Source organism: Vulpes vulpes, chromosome 11 (assembly GCF_048418805.1).
Source record: "Vulpes vulpes isolate BD-2025 chromosome 11, VulVul3, whole genome shotgun sequence".
In the NCBI taxonomy this organism is placed as follows: Eukaryota; Metazoa; Chordata; class Mammalia; order Carnivora; family Canidae; genus Vulpes; species Vulpes vulpes.
The window spans coordinates 85,155,366-85,173,595 of record NC_132790.1 but is presented as its reverse complement, the minus strand read 5'-3'; the positions used below and the strand labels follow the sequence as shown (position 1 = coordinate 85,173,595).

The following is an 18,230-nucleotide window of genomic DNA, read 5'->3' as shown; positions in this document are numbered from 1 at the left end:
ATAGTAAAAAATAATCAGGTAAAGAGGTGGGAAATGATAACTGACAAGCAAGAGAAAAAATAGGCAATAGAAGCAGATACATGGATCATTCAGGTGTTGGAGTTAGTAGATAGGACTCTAAAATAATGCATTGTAGAAGCACGGGAACTCTCATACATTGGTGGTGGAGATGTCAAATGGCATATCCATGTATCAGCCAGGGTTCACTAGGATACAGAAAACACACAGTAATTTGGATAAGGAAATCTTAATGTAAAGAATTATTAAGTATAAAAGGGGACTGCGTACTAAGAGGAAAAAGAGAATTCTAAGGAATATAGTTTTAGCAGATATAAGGAGTAGCCTCTGGGGCTGAAGCAGAATACCCAAGGAAGGAGCAAACCTGTATGAGGTCCCTCCTTACCTTCTACTGCCAGGCTGAGGTCCATACTTTGTTGGAGACAGTGTAGCCATGACTCACTGGATGATAAAGTTTGATGAAGTTCCATGCAGATGCAATGCACTGGAAAGCATTTCTCTTGGGTACTGAGGGATGCCATCCATGGAAAGGTGTTGCACTTTGGAATTTGCTGGAAAACTTCCCACAAGAATGATGCATTCAAGAGCTGAGCTCTGTGGTATTGGAGGAGGCTATCAATGGAGATCTACTTTGTGTTTCTGGCTGCCACATGTGTAGGAACCATGTTCTGCAGGAACCAGGAAGAGAAGCCACTTTCTCCTATGGTGGCTGCTAGTACTCTCTATGAGTACTAGCTTAACTATGAGCCAGATGGCAGAAGAGAAATGTTTACAGGGTTCAGCTTCATTATCACAGGACAGGTAATAAGGATGGAGCAGCAATAGGTTGATAATTGGCACAATCATTTTTGAAAAGATGTTTAGTAGAACTTACTAAAGCTAAACATACATCTACCTTCTAATTCAACATTTCTACTTCCAAGTACATACTTAAGAGAAAAGAGCAGCTATGTTCACCAAAAAACATATATAAGAATATTTATAAGCAGCTTTAGTCATAATGGTCTGAAAGTGGAGACAACACAAATGTTTATCAACTAGAGAATGAATATATATATTGTGGTCTATTCATACAACGAAATAACATATTATAATAAATAAGAATCATGTACTGATACAAAAGCAATGTGAATGAATCTCACAGACATTATATTAAGTGAAAGGAGCCAGATAGAAGAGACAACGTTTATGAAGTCCAGTAAATAGTAAAACCAATTTATGGTGAAAGAAAAATAGTGTTTATCTCTTGGGGGAGGGGAGTGATGCCCTTTCTTCTACAATGGAAAGAAATTCCAGAAATATTGTGTATCTTGATGTGGGTGATGGTTAGTTACATGGATAGACACAAATGTGAAAATTCACCAAACTGTGCATTCACAATTAGCACACTTTATGTATCATTGCATGTGTGTTATGCTTCGAAAATTTAAAATATTCTCACTTAGATTAATATGTTGAATAAACTAGAAGACGAGGTAGGTAAAATAGATAAAAGGAAAGGAAATGTCACCGGATATGTGGAATCTACAAAAAATAAAAGTAGAGATAAAATGCACACTCTAGAACTTATAAACTCTATTACCAGAAGTCAAGAACTCATTGGATGAGTTTAATAGCAGGTTGAACACAGCTGAACACAGGATTACTGGACTTGAAGACAAATTTGAAAATACATTAAACAAAAGCACAGGAAAAAAGACCGAGAGAAAAAGAGATAATAGCATAGAAGATAGACATTTCATATACAAATGTCTAAACTTCATATCACTGGAGTCCCAGAGGGAGAAGAGAAAGAGAATGGGACAGAAGCAATAGTCAGAGAGGTAACAGCAAAACATTTTCAAGCTGGTGAAAGACATGAAATTCATAGATTCAAGGAGCTTGGTGAATTCCAAAGAGGGTAAGCACAGAGAAAATTATATTCAGGCACATCAAAGTGAACTGCTGAAAACCACATAAAACAGAATTTTAAAAGATTTATTTATTATTTATTTATTTAAGAGAGAGAGACAGATTGTGAAGAAAAAAAAAGAGAGAGAGACCGACAGATAGAGAGTGCACATGTGGGTGGGAGGAGGGGCAGAGGGAGAGAGGGAATCTCAAGCAGACTCCCTGTTGACCCCAGAGCCTGGATCGAGCCTTGATCTGTGGACCCTGAGATCATGACCTGAGCTGAAACCGAGTAGGATGCTCAGCAGACTGAGCCACCCAGGTACCTCTCAAACATAATCTTTAAGCATCTTCCTTCATGAGGAAACCCTTTGATGAACAGATTCTGGAGCTGAGAAGAAGCAGAGCTGGGATGAGAGACATTCCCTGCCATATGAACAACCCGGCATGGCCTAGCCTCTCTACAGGAGATGATGATATTCTGCATTTAGGAGGCTGAGACCAGCATCCTGAGCATCTCTCCTCCTTAATCACCCAACCCCAGCTGGTCAAACAGTGGAGAAATGATCGTCCTTTGGAGTCACATGTGTTCGTTAGTCTTAGTATTTGAAATACTGTAATACCCAGTTAGAGAAACAAAAATTGCCTGGATTTTGAACCTGAAATGCAAATGCAGGATTTGCTCATTTTTATTTAGCCCCATTCTCTGAAATTCAATTAACATTACCCCTGCTGATAAACAGGACAGAAAAGTTTTAATTCTTTGATGGTTAGAATTTTAAAACATTATTTTTACACTAAAACAAATATGGATATTGTATGTAGCATTTCAAAATATGCACACATCTTAGCAAAGTTTAGAGAACCCAGGAGGCCATTGAGCATTAAGCCTTCAGATGCCTGGGGCAGTCATTCAGGAAGCTTCCGGGGAGCAGAGTCTTTAGTAATGAGATCCGTGTGGCTGACTGAGATCCAGATCTGCCTCAAAAGCTTCTTTTGTCTGCCCAGAAAAGATGGGCAAGGAGTTCTGTTCTAATGAGAAGTTAGATGGGAAAGAAGTCCTGCTCTCTAGTCACCCAGGAGAGCCCAAACAATCAAGGGCCAAAGCTCACTACCTCTTGGGAGGTATCAGGAACTATGAAGGTCTGAGATTTTTATCCTACTTGCAAACTAACAAGTGATCTTTTTCAAAGTTGTTTGGAAACTGGCAGAAAACATGAAACTCCTGGGTCAGAGGTGAAGGATAGGTTATTACACACAGCAATAGCAGTCATCAGGGTATTTGCATTTTTGCACAGGATTCCGGAACCTTGATTCCCAGAGGACAACACAGACGTCTTTGCTCGTGCAGGAGGTTGTGTTAAGAAGAACTCCGAGCTTCGGGAAACCAAGTTTCACATTGGAGAGTGAGTCTGCTTGCTGTAGAGGGAGACACGGACCTCCATCTTCCAAGTCTGTAAGTGCACCTGCCTTTTGTTTTAGAATATGCTAGGGCAGCCTGGGTGGCCCAGTGGTTTAGCACCGCCTTCAGCCCAGGGTGTGATCCTGGAGACCTGGGATCGAGTCCCACATCAGGCTCCCTGCATGGGGCCTGCTTCTCCTTCTGCCTGTGTCTCTGCCTCTCTCCCTCTCTCTCTCTCTCTGTCTCTCATGAATAAATAAATAAAATCTTAATAAAATAAATTTTATTTATTTTAAAATTTACCTCTACCCCTTAATAAATAAATGTATTTATCTTAATAAATAAAATAAAATAAATCTAAATAAAATAAATAAAAAAAAAAAGGAGATGCTATCTCTATCTTTCAAGGTTGTTCACTGTGTAAACATTCCTGAAAAGAAAGTTGAATAAGGGCAGTCGGTGCTTCTGCTTGCAAAATGGGTAGCCTTGGAGGAATGCTGCCCACAGGAACCTGGGATCCGACTACTGTGCGCATGTCTCCTTGCTACCTCCTTTGTCCTCTGGATAAGCCAGAGTGGTGGGCAGCACAGGGCTCGTTAGTCCTGCTCATGAGGGGAAACTGGTCTCTGTGTAAGAGTCACTAGGAAGTAGTTGAGACCCACCCTGGTCTATAGGGGACTCACAATACAATTCAGCAGTTTGATGGGACCCCCAGTGACGGCTACAACGTGAAAAAAAATGCAAGACTCCAACACAGGTTGGTGGACTCAGAGGTAGGCTGCTTTCATTTTGTGGCTCACTAGCTTGTTTTCAACAAAATCAACAAATCAACAATCAACAAAAAACTACTAGAACTAATAGGTAAAGTTAGCGAGGTCTCAGAATACAGTCAACACACAAGACCCAGTGTATCTTTCTTTCTTCCTTCCTTCCTTCCTTCCTTCCTTCCTTCCTTCCTTCCTTCCCTCCCTCCCTCCCTCCCTCCCTCCCTCTTTCTTTCTTTCTTTCTTTCTTTCTTTCTTTCTTTCTTTCTTTCTTTCTTTCTTTCTTTCTTCTTTCCCTCTTTCTTTCTTTTTTTAAGATTATATTTTTAAGTAATCTCTACATCCAACGTGGGGCTGAAACTTACAACCCTGAGATCAAGGGTTGGTCACATGCTCTGCTGACTGAGCCAGCCAGGCGCCCCACAAAATCCAGTGTGTTTCTATGAACCAGCAGCACATAATTGGAAATGAAGTAAAAACATAAAAGTAATTTCTAATAATAGCATTAATAAACATGAAGTGCAAATAACTTCCAACAACTATAAACACTGCTAAAATGAAAGAGTAAATAAATGGAGGGGTGCCTGGGTGGCTGGGCTGGTTGAGTGTCTGACCTTTGGTTTCCAATCGAGTCATGATCTCAAGGTCCTGAGATCGAACCCTGCATGGGACTCCACGCAGCGCAGAATCCACTTGGCATTCTTCCTTTCCCTCCTCCTCTACCCCTTCCCCACTGAGCTCGCACAAGCTCTCTCTCAAATAAAGCCTTTTTTTTAAAGAGTAAATAATGGAAAGATACCATATTCACGACTGGAAGACTCAATATCATTAAGATGTCTATTCTCCTCAAGTTAATCTTTAGATTTAATGCAATCCTAATCAAATTTGCAACAGGATTGTTTAAAAGATACTAACAGACATTTTAAGATTTGTATAAAAATGGCCAAAGCATTTTCAAACAGAAAAACAAAGTCAGAGGAGGACTCAAGATGACCTAATTTTAAAAAAAATTTTTAGTTTTTATTTATTTATTTTCTATTTTTTATTTTTGTCAGCACAAGTCACTGTTTTTATTTATTTTTTAAATTTTTTTAAAATTTCTTTTTTATTGGAGTTCAATTTGCCAACATATAGCATAACACCCAGTGCTCATCCCGCCAAGTGCCCCCCTCAGTGCCCATCACCTAGTCACCCCAACCCCCTGCCCACCTCCCTTTCCACTGCCCCTTGTTTCCCAGAGTTAGGTGTCTCTCATGTTTTGTCACCCTCACCGATATTTTCACTCATTTTCTCTCCTTTCCCTTTATTCCCTTTCATTAATTTTTATATTCCTCAAATGAATGAGACCATATGTTTGTCCTCCAATTGACTTATTTCACTTAGCATAATACCCTCCAGTTCCATCCACGAGACGACCCAATTTTAAGACTTACTATGTCTTAGCCTGGGCTGCTATAACAAAATACTACAAACTGGGTGGCTTATCAACAACAGAAATTTATTTCTCATAGTTCTGGAGGCTGGAAGTCAGAGGTCGTGATGCCAGCATGGACAGGTTCAGGCGACGGTGTTCCTGGTTGCAGACTGCTGATGTTTCCATGTGTCCTCACATGGCAGAAAGAGAGCTAGCTATCTCTCTGGCCTCTTTTTCTTCTTTTTCTTTTCAACTTTGACCCTCTTCACCTCTTTCTCCAATCTCCCATTTCTGGTCTCTGGTAACCATCAATCTGTTCTTTGTATCTACAAGCTTGTTTTTTGTTTGTTTGGTTTTGTTTTGTTTTCAATTCCACATATAAGAGGGCTCGTACAGTATTTGTCTTTGACTTTTTCATTTAGCATAATGCCCTTGAGGTCCATCCATGTTGTCACAAATGGCAAGATTTCATGCTTTTTAATGGTTGAATAACATCCCATTGTTTATATACAGCACAGTATTTATCCATTCATCCATCAATGGACATTTCGGTTGGTTTCCATAATCCTGGCTATTGTAAATAATGCTACAAAGAACATGGGAGTACAGATAACTTTTTTCAAGTTTGTGTTTTTGTTTTTTTAGATAAATACCCAGAAGTGGAATTGCTGGTTCATATGGTAATTTTATTTTTTCATTTGTTTTTAAGTTCAATTTGCCAACATATAAAACACCCAGTGCTCAGTCCATCAAGACCCCTCCTCAGTGCTCATCACCCAGTTACCCCATCCCCCCCCACCTCCCCTTCTGCAACCCTTTGTTTATTTCCTAGTTAGGAGTCTCTCATGGTTTGTCTCCCTCTCTGATTTTTCCCACTCAGTTCCCCTCCTTTTCCTTATAGTCCCTTTCACTATTTCTTATATTCTATGTATGAGTGAAACCATATGATAATTGTCCTCCTCCGATTGACTTATTTCACTGAGCATAATACCCTCTAGTTCTATCCACTAGAACTAGAGCAAATGGTGGGTATTTATCCTTTCTGGTGGCTGAGTAATATTCCATTGTATATATAGACCACATCTTCTTTATCCATTCATCTGTCAAAGGGCATCATGGCTCCTTCCACAGTTTGGCTATTGTGGACATTGCTGCTAGAAACATTGGGGTGCAGGTGTCCCGGCATTTCACTACACCTGTATCTTTGGGGTAAATACTCTGTAGTGCAATTGCTGGGTCGTAGGGTAGCTCTATCTTTAACTCTTTGAGGAACCTCCACACAGTTTTCCAGAGCGGCTGTACCAGTTCACATTCCCACCAACAGTGCAAGAGGGTTCCCCCTTCGCCACATCCTCTCCAACATTTGTTGTTTCCTGCCTTGTTAATGTTCCCCATTCTCATTGGTGTGAGGTGGTATCTCATTGTGGTTTTGATTTGTATTTTCCTGATGGCAAGTGATGTGGAGCATTTTCTCATGTTCTTGTTGGCCATGTGTATGTTTTCTTTGGAGAAATTTCTGTTCATGTCTTCTATCCATTTCATAATTGGATTTTTTGTTTCTTGGGTGTTGAGTTTGATAAGTTCTTTATAGATCTTGGATACTAGCCCTTTATCTGATATGTCTTTTGCAAATATCTTCTCCCATTCTGTAGGCTGTCTTTTAGTTTTGTTCATTGTTTCTTTTGTTGTGCAGAAGCTTTTTATCTTGATGAAGTCCCAAGAGTTCATTTTTGCTTTTGTTTCCCTTGCCTTCCTTCATAGATGTATCTTGCAAGAAGTTACTGTGGCCAAAAAGGTTGTTGCCTGTGTTCTCCTCTAGAAATTTGATGGATTCTTATCTTACATTTCAACCATTTTGAGTTTATCTTTGTGTATGGTGTAAGAGAATGGTTTAGTTTCATTCTTCTGCATGTGGCTGTCCAATTTTCCCAACAACATTTATTGAAGAAACTGTCCTTTTTCCAGTGGATATTCTTTCCTGCTTTGTCAAATATTAATTGACCATAGAGTTGAGGGCCCATTTCTGGGTTCTCTATTCTGTTCCATTGATCTATGTGTCTGGTTTTGTGCCAGTACCACACTGTCTTGATGATCACAGTGTCTCAACTTGAAATCCAGCATTGTGGTGCCCCCGGCTCTGGTTTTCTTTTTCAATATTTCTCTGGCTATTTGGGGTCTTTTCTGATTCCATACAAACCATAGGATTATTTATTCCAACTCTGTGAAGAAAGTCCATGGTATTTTTTTTTTAATTTTTATTTATTTATGATAGCCACAGAGAGAGAGAGAGAGAGAGAGAGAGAGGCAGAGACATAGGCAGAGGGAGAAGCAGGCTCCATGTACCGGGAGCCCAACGTGGGATTCGATCCTGGGTCTCCAGGATCGCGCCCTAGGCCAAAGGCAGGCGCTAAACCGCTGCGCCACCCAGGGATCCCAAGTCCATGGTATTTTGATAGAGATTGCATTGAATGTGTAAATTGCCCTCGGCAGCATTGACATTTTCACAATATTTATCCTGCCAATCCATGAGCATGGAATATTTTTCCATCTCTTTGTGTCTTCCTCAATTTCTTTCAGAAGTGTTCTGTAATCTTTAGGGTATAGATCCTTTACCGCTTTGGTTAGGTTTATTCCTAGGTATCTTGTGCTTTTGGGTGCAATTGTAAATGGGATTGACTCCTTAACTTCTCTTTCTTCAGTCTCATTGTTAGTGTATAGAAATGCCACTGATTTCTGAGCATTGATTTTGTATCCTGGCACATTGCCGAATTGCTGCATGAGTTCTAGCAATCTTGGGGTGGAGTCTTTTGGGTTTTCTATACACAGTATCATGTCATCTGTGAAGAGGGAGAGTTTGACTTATTCTTTGCCAATTTGAATGCCTTTTATTTCTTTTTGTTGCCTGATTGCTGAGGCTAGGACTTCCAGTACTATGTTGAATAGCAGTGGTGAGAGTGGACATCCCTGTTGTGTTCCTGATCTTAGGGGAAAGGCTCTTAGTTTTCCCCCATTGAGAATGATATTCACTGTGGGCTTTTCATAAATGGCTTTTAAGATATTGAGGAATTGTTCCCTCTATCTGTACACTTTGAAGAGTTTTAATTGGGAATGGATGCTGTATTTTGTCAAATGCTTTCTCTGCATCTATTGAGAGGATCATGTGAGGTTCTTGTTTTTTCTCTTGTTTGATGTGATCTATCACGTTGATTGTTTTATGAGTGTTGAACCAGCCTTGAATCCCGGGGATAAATCTCACTTGGTCATGGTGAATAATCCTCTTAATGTATTGTGGGATCCTATTGGCTAGTATCTTGGTGAGAATTTTTGCATCTGTGTTCATCAGGGATATTGGTCTATAATTCTCCTTTTTGGTGGGGTCTTTGTCTGGTTTTGGAATCAAGGTAATGCTGGCCTCACAAAACAAGTTTAGAAGTTTTATTTGTAATTTTTTGAGATACCTCCATACTGTTTTCCATGGCAGCTCCACCAATTTCATTCCCACCAAGAGCGCACAAGGGTCCCCTCTTCTCCACATCCTCACCAACACTTATTATTTCTTGTCTTTTTGATGATAGCCATTTCTAACAGGTATGAGGTGATATCTCATTGTGATGTTGATTTGTATACCTCTGATGATTAATGATGTTGAGCATCTTTTTATGTACCTGTTAGCTATCTGTATGTCTTCTTTGAAAAAGAAAAAATACCTATTTAGATCCCCTGTCAATTTTTTAAATTGGATTGGTTTTTGCTTTTGAGCTGTATGAGTCCTTTATATATTTTGGATACCCCTCATCAGATACAGGATTTGCAAATATTTTCAGTAGGTTGCTTTTTCATTACTCCAATTCAGATGGTTTCCTTTGCTGTGCAGAAGCTTTTCATCACAATGTCATCCCATTTATTTATTTTTGCTTTTGTTGCTTTTGCTTTTGGTGTCAAATTAAAAAAAATTGCTTATTGTTTATGTTTTCTTCTAGGAGGTTTATGATTTCAGGTCTTACATTCTTTAACCCATTTTGAGTTAATTTTTGTGCATGGTGTAAGAGAGTGGTCAAGTTTCATTCTTTCGCATGTGGCTGTTCAGTTTTCCCAACACAATTTATTGAAGAGACTACCCTTTTTACCAGTGTATATTCTTGGCTCTTTTGTCATCAATTAATTGACTGTATATGCATGAGTTTACTTCTGAGCTCTCTATTTTGTTCTTTTGATCTGTGTGTCTGTGTTTATGCCAATACCACACTGTTTTAGTTACTATCACTTTGTAATATAATGTGAAATCAGGAAGCATGACGTCCTTAGCTCTGTTCTTTTTCAAATTTGCTTTGGCTATATCTGGGTCTTTTGTGGTTCCATACAAATTTTAGGATGGCACATGGCAGAAAGAGAGAAAGGTAGCTAGCTCTCTGGCCTATTCTTATAAGGGCACTAATTCCATTCACAAGGGCTTTACCCTCGTGACCTAATTATCTCCCAAAGACCTCACCTCCAAATATCATCTCATTAGGATTAGGGTTACAACATATGAATTTTGAAGGGATACAAACATTCAGTCCATAACTTGATTACATCAGTAATCAAGACAGAGAAGTACCAGCATAAGGATAGATAAATAAATCAGTGGGATAGACTAGGGAGTCCAGAAAGAAACTCAACTGATAATCAGTTGATATATGCCAAACATGCCAAAACAACACAGTGGAGTAAAGCAAAGTTTTTTCAACAAACGGTACTTGCATAACCAGAAATCCATATGGAAAAAAAAAAAAGAAATTTGACAGCCACCTCCCATCCCATAAAAAAGTTAATTAGAAGCAGACTATAGTACACCTATGCATGAAATATACAGCAATAACAAGGAACAAAATATTGGTATATACAGCAACTTAGATGATTCTCCAGGGAATTATGCCGGGTTAAGAAAAGCCAATCCCAAAAGTTACATGCTATATGATATGATCTATATATCATTTTTTAAGTGACAAAATTTTAGAAATGGGGGACAGGCTAGAGGTTGTCTGAAGTTAAGAGAGATACCGGAGAGAGGTGGGTATAGCTATAAAGGGCAATACAGAGGATCCTTGTGTTTAGGATCCTAACTATGGTCATGGATACGTGAATCCACACAGGTGATATATATAGATACACACACACAGGTGTACAACTAAAACTCAGGAAATCTGATTAAGACAGGTAGATTGTATCAATGTTGATATCCTGGTTGTGATCATTATACTATAGTTTTGCAAAATGTTACCATAGGGGGAAACTGGGCAAAATGTACAAAGGATTCCATGTTATTCTTACAACTGCATGAACCTACAATTAGCTTAACAAAAATTTCAGTTAAAAAATGAATTTGAAATGGATCAAGGTCTAAGTGTAAATTTTTAATAAGTCCTTTCATTATAACTTTTTAAACAATTCCTGGGAGAAAATAAACCTTCATGACCTGGGGGTAGGAAATCCTTAGAAAAAGATTTCTTTAAAAAAGCAGTAAACAGAGAATAACAACTGAGCATTTGTGGCTCAGTAGGTTAAGTGTCTGCCTTTGGCTCGGATCATGATCTTGGGGTCCTAGGATGAAGCCCCATATTGGGTTCCCTGCTCAGTGGGGAGTCTGCTTCTCCCTCTCCTTTGCCCCTACCCCCGGCTTGTGCACTCTCTTGCTATCTCTCTCTCTCTCAAATAAATACTCTTTAAAAAAAAAAAAAAGGAATAAAAACTGACAACTTTCATCAAATTAAAAACATCTCTGGTGGGATCCCTGGGTGGCGCAGCAGTTTGGCGCCTGCCTTTGGCCCAGGGCGCGATCCTGGAGACCTGGGATCGAATCCCACGTCAGGCTCCCGGTGGAGCCTGCTTCTCCCTCTGCCTGTGTCTCTGCCTCTCTCTCTGTGTGTGTGTGTGTGTGTGACTATCATAAATAAAGAAATAAATAAGAAAATTTAAAAAAATTAAAAAAAAAATCTCTGGTCATCAAAGCCATCCTGGTAACTCTGAGTTCACAGATGGGAGCAGAGTGTGTGTGTGGGGGGGGAGGTTCAGAGGCAATGCTTATCAATGCCACCCTGATTGAGGAAAACTAATCAAATGGCTCCATCTGGCTGCCAGTGCTGGGGGTGGCCACTGTGAACCGTGCCAGGAAGCTGCCTCCCAGCCTAAGCTGTGAAGAGAGGATGACACCTCAACATGGCAGCAAAAATGGCCTGATTATCAAGAAAATTTGGAAGACATTGTCTCTGTCCACAACATTCCTGAAATGTAGTTGCTATACTCCCCATTTTAAAGACTGGGAAACTGAGTCTGAGGAAGATAAAGTAGTGTACCTGAGCTCACACAGCTGGTGGCTGGTAGGTCCAAGGACCCAAACCACGTCTGTGAGATTCTAATGCTCCTGGTTCGACTACTCCTAGGTGCCTTCCTCAGAGCCAGTCACAGTAGGGACATGCTAGTAATTATGGAAAAAGAAACCGTAAGATCTGGAAGCAGAGAGGTGTCAATATGTATACATTCTTATCAGCTAACATAAAAAACTGGTTTTGTGATTTGCTCTTAAAGTACGTAAGTTCATTCTTGTTTCACACAGTCACGACACAATTCTAAGTGTTTAAATAAAGAAAATGCTCCTGGCATCCAATTTGGATCACAGAAGGGTTTCCCTTGAGTAAACCATCATCTTGTGGCAATAAACATAACTTGCAAGGGAAAGAATTATTTTTGTTTGTTTTTTCAGTCTTTCAGACACCATAACACAGCAGCAACCCCTGAAGTTAGAAGTTTTTGTATTAAACAAAGCAAAACAAACAAAGCACCTTCCCTAGGGGAGGACTTTTGGGCAACACAATCCAGTCACTGATGGATATCAGAAAATATGTGAAAGATTGAACTTTCATTAAATCAAGATGTCAAAAGCAGGGGTGATCCATTTGGGAAAAATTGAGGAGGCTCCATATTGCCCAAACTGTACACTTTTGAGAGCAAAAAGGGCTGCTATAAATAATTGCACAGGACAACAGGTATAAAGTCAGGGTGTAAAGACATGTGGTTGCCTCAAGTTTGTTCTGGGGTTTAACTTGGCAAAGATGTGACTACATTCTATAGTAGAGACAACCAGAAATCGAACTCTTCCAAAAAGAACACAAAGCATCTTTCAGTGTCCTGGCAGAATTTAATACTTGATTTGAATGTTATTTTGGAAATGAAGTTCTAAGGGAAATTTCAAACCATTCAAGAGCTTGAGTAACCACCACCCCGTGGCAACAAACATCAGTTGCATTTAGTAGACCCAATCTGCAATGCAGTGTCTTACAGACACCGCTGTATGGATGTGGCTCAGTTTGCTTATTCATTCACCTATTTAGAACATCTTCATTATTTCCAATTTGTGAATAAAGCTGCTATAAACATTACATAGAGGGTTTTATGTACACCTAAGTTTTCCAATCAATCGAATAAACATATAGGAGCATCATTGCTGGATCATATAGTAAGACTATATTTAGCTTGTAAAAAACTGCCAAACTGTCTTCCAAAGTGGCTGTATATCATTTTGCATTCCCACTAGCAATAAATGAGGGTGTCTATTGCTCTGGTGCTCTTCACCAACTTTTGTGAATCAATATTGTCAATTTTGGGAGTTTGAGCCATTGTAATGGGTGTGTAGAAGGATCTCATTACTGCTTTAATTTGTAATCCCTAAAGACAAATGAAGTTGAGGTTTTTTTCATTTATTTACTTTTCATCTGTATATCTTCTTTGGTGAGGTATCAGTTCAGATCTTTTGCCTATTTTTTAATTGGGTTGTTTGTTTTCTTATTGTTGAATTTTGTGTGTTTTGGATAACAGTCTTCTTTCAGATATGTTTTGCAAATACCTTCTCCCAGCTTATGGCGTTTCTATTTAATTATCTTAACAGTCTTTTGCAGAGCACACATTTAAATTTTTGCTTACCTATTTAAAAAAAATTCAGGCGGCCTCGGTGGCGCAGCGGTTTAGCGCCGCCTGCAACCCACAGTGTGATCCTGGAGACCGTGGATCGAGTCCCACGTCGTGCTCCCTGCGTGGAGCCTGCTTCTCCCTCTGCCTGTGTCTCTGCCTCTCTCTCTCGCTCTGTATCTCTCATGAGTAAATAAAATTAAAGTTCTTTAAAAAAAAATAAAAAAATAAAAATAAATAAAAATTAAAAAAATTCATATTTGGGGATCCCTGGGTGGCTTAGCGGTTTGGCGTCTGCCTTTGGCCCGGGGCGCGATCCTGGAGTCCCGGGATCAAGTCCCGCATGGGTCTCCCGGCATGGGCCTGCTTCTCCCTCCTCCTGTGTCTCTGCCTCTCTCTCTCTCTCTATGTCTATCATAAATAAGTAAATCTTTTTTAAAAATTTCAAATTTGAGTATAGTTGATGAAGTTGTTAATTTTAATGAAGTCCAAGTTATATTTTTTCTTTCATGGATCATGCTTTTGGTGTCATGTCTAAAATGCCAAATTCGAGATCACCTAGCTTTTTTACTGTATTTCCTTCTAGAAGTTTTACGGTTTTGCATTTTACACTTATGTTTATGATCCATTTTGAGTTAATTTTTGTAAAAGGTATAAGGTCTGTGTCCAGAGCCAGTAGTACAGTCCCAGCACTATTTTTTGAAAAGACTATTCTTTCTTCATTGACTTTCCTTTGGGCCTTTTTCAAAGATGAGTTGACCACATTTGTATGGGTCTGTTTCTGGGCTCTATTCTGTTTCACTGATCTATGAATCTATTCCTTCACTAATATCATGCTGTGTTGCTTATAATAAGTCTTGAAGTTCAGCTGTGTCAGTTCTCCAACTTTGTTATTCTTCTCCAGTATTACGTTGGCTATTCTGGGTCTCTTTATCTTTTTATATAAACTCTGGAATAAATTTATTGTTATCCACAAAATAGCTTACTAGTATTTTGACCAAAATTGTGCTTAATGTATACATCACATTGGGAATGGTTGACATCTTAAGAAGATTGATTTTTCCTATTCACAAACATGGAATAGCTCTTCACTTATTTAAATCTTTTTGATTTTTTTTAAATGATATAGTACATTCTTATTTTTTTAAGATTTTATTTATTTATTTATTCATGAGAGACACACACACACAGAGAGAGAGAGAGAGAGAGAGAGGCAGAGAGAGAAGCAGGCTTCATGCAGGGAGCCTGACATGGGTCTCCAGGATCATGCCCTGGGCCGAAGGTGGCACTAAACCGCTGAGCCACCCAGGCTGCCCTCTTTTGGATTTCTTATATCAGCTGGTACTTATTTCTAGTTTAATTCTATTGTGGTCTAAGAACAGACTCTGTATAATTTCTGTTCTCTTCAATTTGTTAAGGTATGTTGTATGACTTGAAGTGTGGTCTGTCATCGTGAATATTCCATGTGAACTTGAGAATAATCTGTATTTTGCTGTTGTTGGATAAAGTATTGTCTAAATGTCAGATCAGGTTGACTGATGTTCTTGCTCAGTTCAACTATATCCTTGCTGGATTTGCCTGCTGGATTTAGTCATTATTTAAAAATGGTGTTGAAGTTATCAGTTATACTTGTAGGTTCATCTGGGTTATACTTGTGGGCTCATCTGTTTTTTTCTTACAGTTCCATACATTTTTTGTTTCATGCATTTTGATGATCTCTTGTTAGGTGCATACACATTAAGTATTGTTATGTCTTCCTGGGAAACCGACTCCCTTACATTATGTATTGTTCTCTCTTTATTCCTGATAAATTTCCTTGTTCTGATGTCTGCTTTGCTTGAAGTTAATATAGCTACTCCAGCTTTCTTTTGATTAGTGTTAGCACAGGCACAGCTTTCTCCACTCCTTTACTTTTAACTTCTCTGTGTCTTTATATTTATTTTTTTAATTTTATTTATTATTCATGAGAAACAGAGAGACAGACAGACAGACAGACATAGGCAGAGGGAGAAGCAGGCTCCCTGCAAGGAGCTGGATGCGGGACTCAATCCTGGACCGCTGGATCACACTCTGAGTCATTTATTTATTCATGAGAGACAGAGAGAGAGACACAGAGACACAGACAGAGGGAGAAGCAGGCTCCATGCAGCGAGCCTGACGTGGGACTCGATTCCGGATCTCCAGGATCAACCCCGGGCTGAAGGCGGTGCTAAACCGCTGAGCCACCTGGGCTGCCCTGTCTTTAAATTTAAAGTGAATTTCTTTGGGCACCTGGCTGGCTCAGTCTGAAAAGCATGCAATTCTTAACCTTGGGGCTGTGAGTTTGAGCCCCACATTGAGGGTAAAGATTACTTAAATAAATAAAACTTAAAAAATAAAGTGAATTTCTTATAGACAATACATGGTTGGGCCTTTTTCCTTTCTTTTTTTTTTTTTTAATCCTTTGACTCTTATAATTGGTATAGACTATTCACGCCGCGTTTGTAACCGTTTTCTATTTGCTCCACTTGACTTTCAAGCATAATTTTGACTTTGTAATGTTGCATTCTTTGTTGAAGGGAATCCCTTCAGATCCCTCCGAACCTGGAGCCGCCCCTGCGTGGCAATAAGTAACAATAGAGAGGCTGCTCCGGCTGGGCAGCAGGTACGCAGGCCTCCGGGGACGCGACTGTGCAGCCCCTGAGCGCACAGGGTCTCTGCTGGGTGAGGCCAAACCCCAGGACGCTGACACCGCATCAGCCAATGAGAGCGTCCCTCGGGCCAGTTCGGATCCCGGGGGGGCGGCCTCCCTCCGCCCTTCTGGGCCCCGGTGGGCGTGGCTTGTTACCCGGGCGACTCGGGCCGCGCGGAGCTGCCCCCGCGACTGTGGCCGGGTCGCTGCAGACCAGCTGGGAACTCGCTGCACCTCGAGGACCGCGTACCTGTCGAGAGGTCCTTCGCGGTGGCTCAGTTTCCCAGGACTATATTGCAACAGTAGGGATAACAGGGTTCGGGGGCCTCTTCCTCCCGAATTCCTCGGCAAGCGCTCCGATGCCTGAAGGGCTGCCTCGCCGGGCTCCCCCCACCCCCACCCCCATCCTGGGAAGGGGCTTTGCAGAAAACTAGCTGGCGAGCCACGACCCTGAGGGCTGCAGGCTCCGCTCCCCGCCCCCCCCCCCCACGCCCCGGGGGGTGTTCTTTTCGCACCAGGGCATTGCTTTGCTGTCACTTACAGTTACCTTAAAGGGACGGAGGCTTTGTCTGCAGGAGGCTCTGGGTTTGCTGGTCTTCGCAGCGGTTTGTCCCCAGGCTGCTGCTAGCCAGAGCCCGAAGTAACAGAGCTTCTGTCTTCTTTTGCAGAGCCATGGGCAGCAAGAAGAAGGAAATAGCCCTGCAGGTAAGCCTTCCGGGGCGCTTGCTTCCAGCCCTTGGTTGGGGGTAGGGGTTGAGGAGTGGAAAGAAATCTATAAAAGTGATATTAGTTGCCAGCAGTACAGTGACCTTGTTCTCAAACTTGAATATTGTACCCTTCCATCTTAGAGGGGGAAAAAAAACTCCAACAAAGTTATCTCGACTCCCTAGTGACAACTTTTTTTGTGCCCTTAAATATAAGCAAACATAAAACTGGGTGTAAGCTCCTTTAGGCTTATAGTGTTTATGTTTTGATGTTTTATGTGCCACCCATTCATCGTATAGAGTACCTCATCTGTACCTGGAACGAATGACTCTGTCCTCTGGGGCATGGGCACTTTCCATGTGAATTTCCAAAGCCTAATGATTTAAAAAGGAAGAAAGCAACGTCATTGTAAGGATAGCATGTACTAGGAGAGGGTGGGAAGAGCTTTGCATTGAAAGTCTGAAGATCTGACATAGTTCTGACTCTTCTAGTCACTCTGAGAGTTGAAATAAATCACATAGCCTCCCTGGCTATATAGCTTGCCCATCTGTAGAATGAGTGAGCCGTTCCTCGGGGCCTTCCAGTACTGATGCTCTAGTGATCCAGAGTTATGAAACTTTTCATATGTCTACATGCTGTCTGTAAATAAGTTCTGAGCACCTGGGCCTACCATTTACTGCTTTGTGAATGATTTCCTCAGCCTCTCTAAGACTCCATATCCTTTCTGTAAACAGGAAGGATGATACATAGCCTGCAGAGTTGTTGTGACAAGACCCCTTTAGGCATTTCAGGGCTGGACTGATTGCTCTCTGTGGTGGCTCTAAGATTTCTGTCCCATACAATTATCTTTTCATCTGTCTATGCCCTGTATCCCCTTTGGGGATAATATTTTTTGATGATTTCAAAAAAAAATGTTATTCCCCAGAGCTCTGAATTCAATGGGATACTCCAAGTAAGTATTCCCACTTCTTGAGGAGGAGAGTGAGTGGGTGCGCTTGGAGACATCTGTGTAAGCATTGCCTTACACAAGTGTACTGGGTCAGCTCCTTGAAAGAAGTCCTCTAGGGTTTTCCAGCCCAGGAACCCTGTCCTGTCTTTGAGTAAGACTATTTAGGGCTCCTTCTATGACCGAGACAGAAATCACAGGATGTCAAGAGACAGTCTGGCCAGAAGGTGCCACACGTTCCCCACTCATTCCCTACCAAATGTAGGGCTTAGTGACATCAAGACACTTCCCATACTCTTCTGCTCCTGCCCCGTTCTTCAAATGTTCAGATTCCTGGTCCTGTGGCTGGTGTGGCTTCTTCCATGACAGCGGGGTACCACAGAGTTGCTGCAGCTGAGCCACTGGTAGCGACTCATGAGAGAGGGTGGGGGCGGGGACTCTTCTGAAGCCTCCGTCACCTTCTTCAGGACTATGGTTGT

At 40.9% G+C, this 18,230-nt stretch overlaps 1 protein-coding gene across 8 annotated transcripts in view; it reads left to right on the top strand.

Annotated features, from left to right (window-relative positions):
- The first annotated feature begins 3,236 nt into the window (after window positions 1–3,236).
- NME9 (NME/NM23 family member 9) overlaps window positions 3,237–18,230 on the top strand; it is a 34,954-nt gene continuing 19,960 nt past the window's right edge. For 2 of the 8 annotated variants that reach the window (XM_072726973.1, XM_072726971.1), the window contains exons 1-2: window positions 16,271–16,402; window positions 16,769–16,805. Coding sequence is in view for 6 of the 8 variants with exons in the window: in XM_072726971.1 (XP_072583072.1) it covers window positions 16,773–16,805 (33 nt within the window). In the remaining 2 variants the exon portion in view is untranslated. Of the gene's footprint in view, window positions 3,365–16,257; window positions 16,403–16,768; window positions 16,806–18,230 lie in introns of those variants that run through there. The other 6 variants (XM_072726969.1, XM_026018554.2, XM_072726972.1 and 3 more) reach the window with 5 other exon arrangements.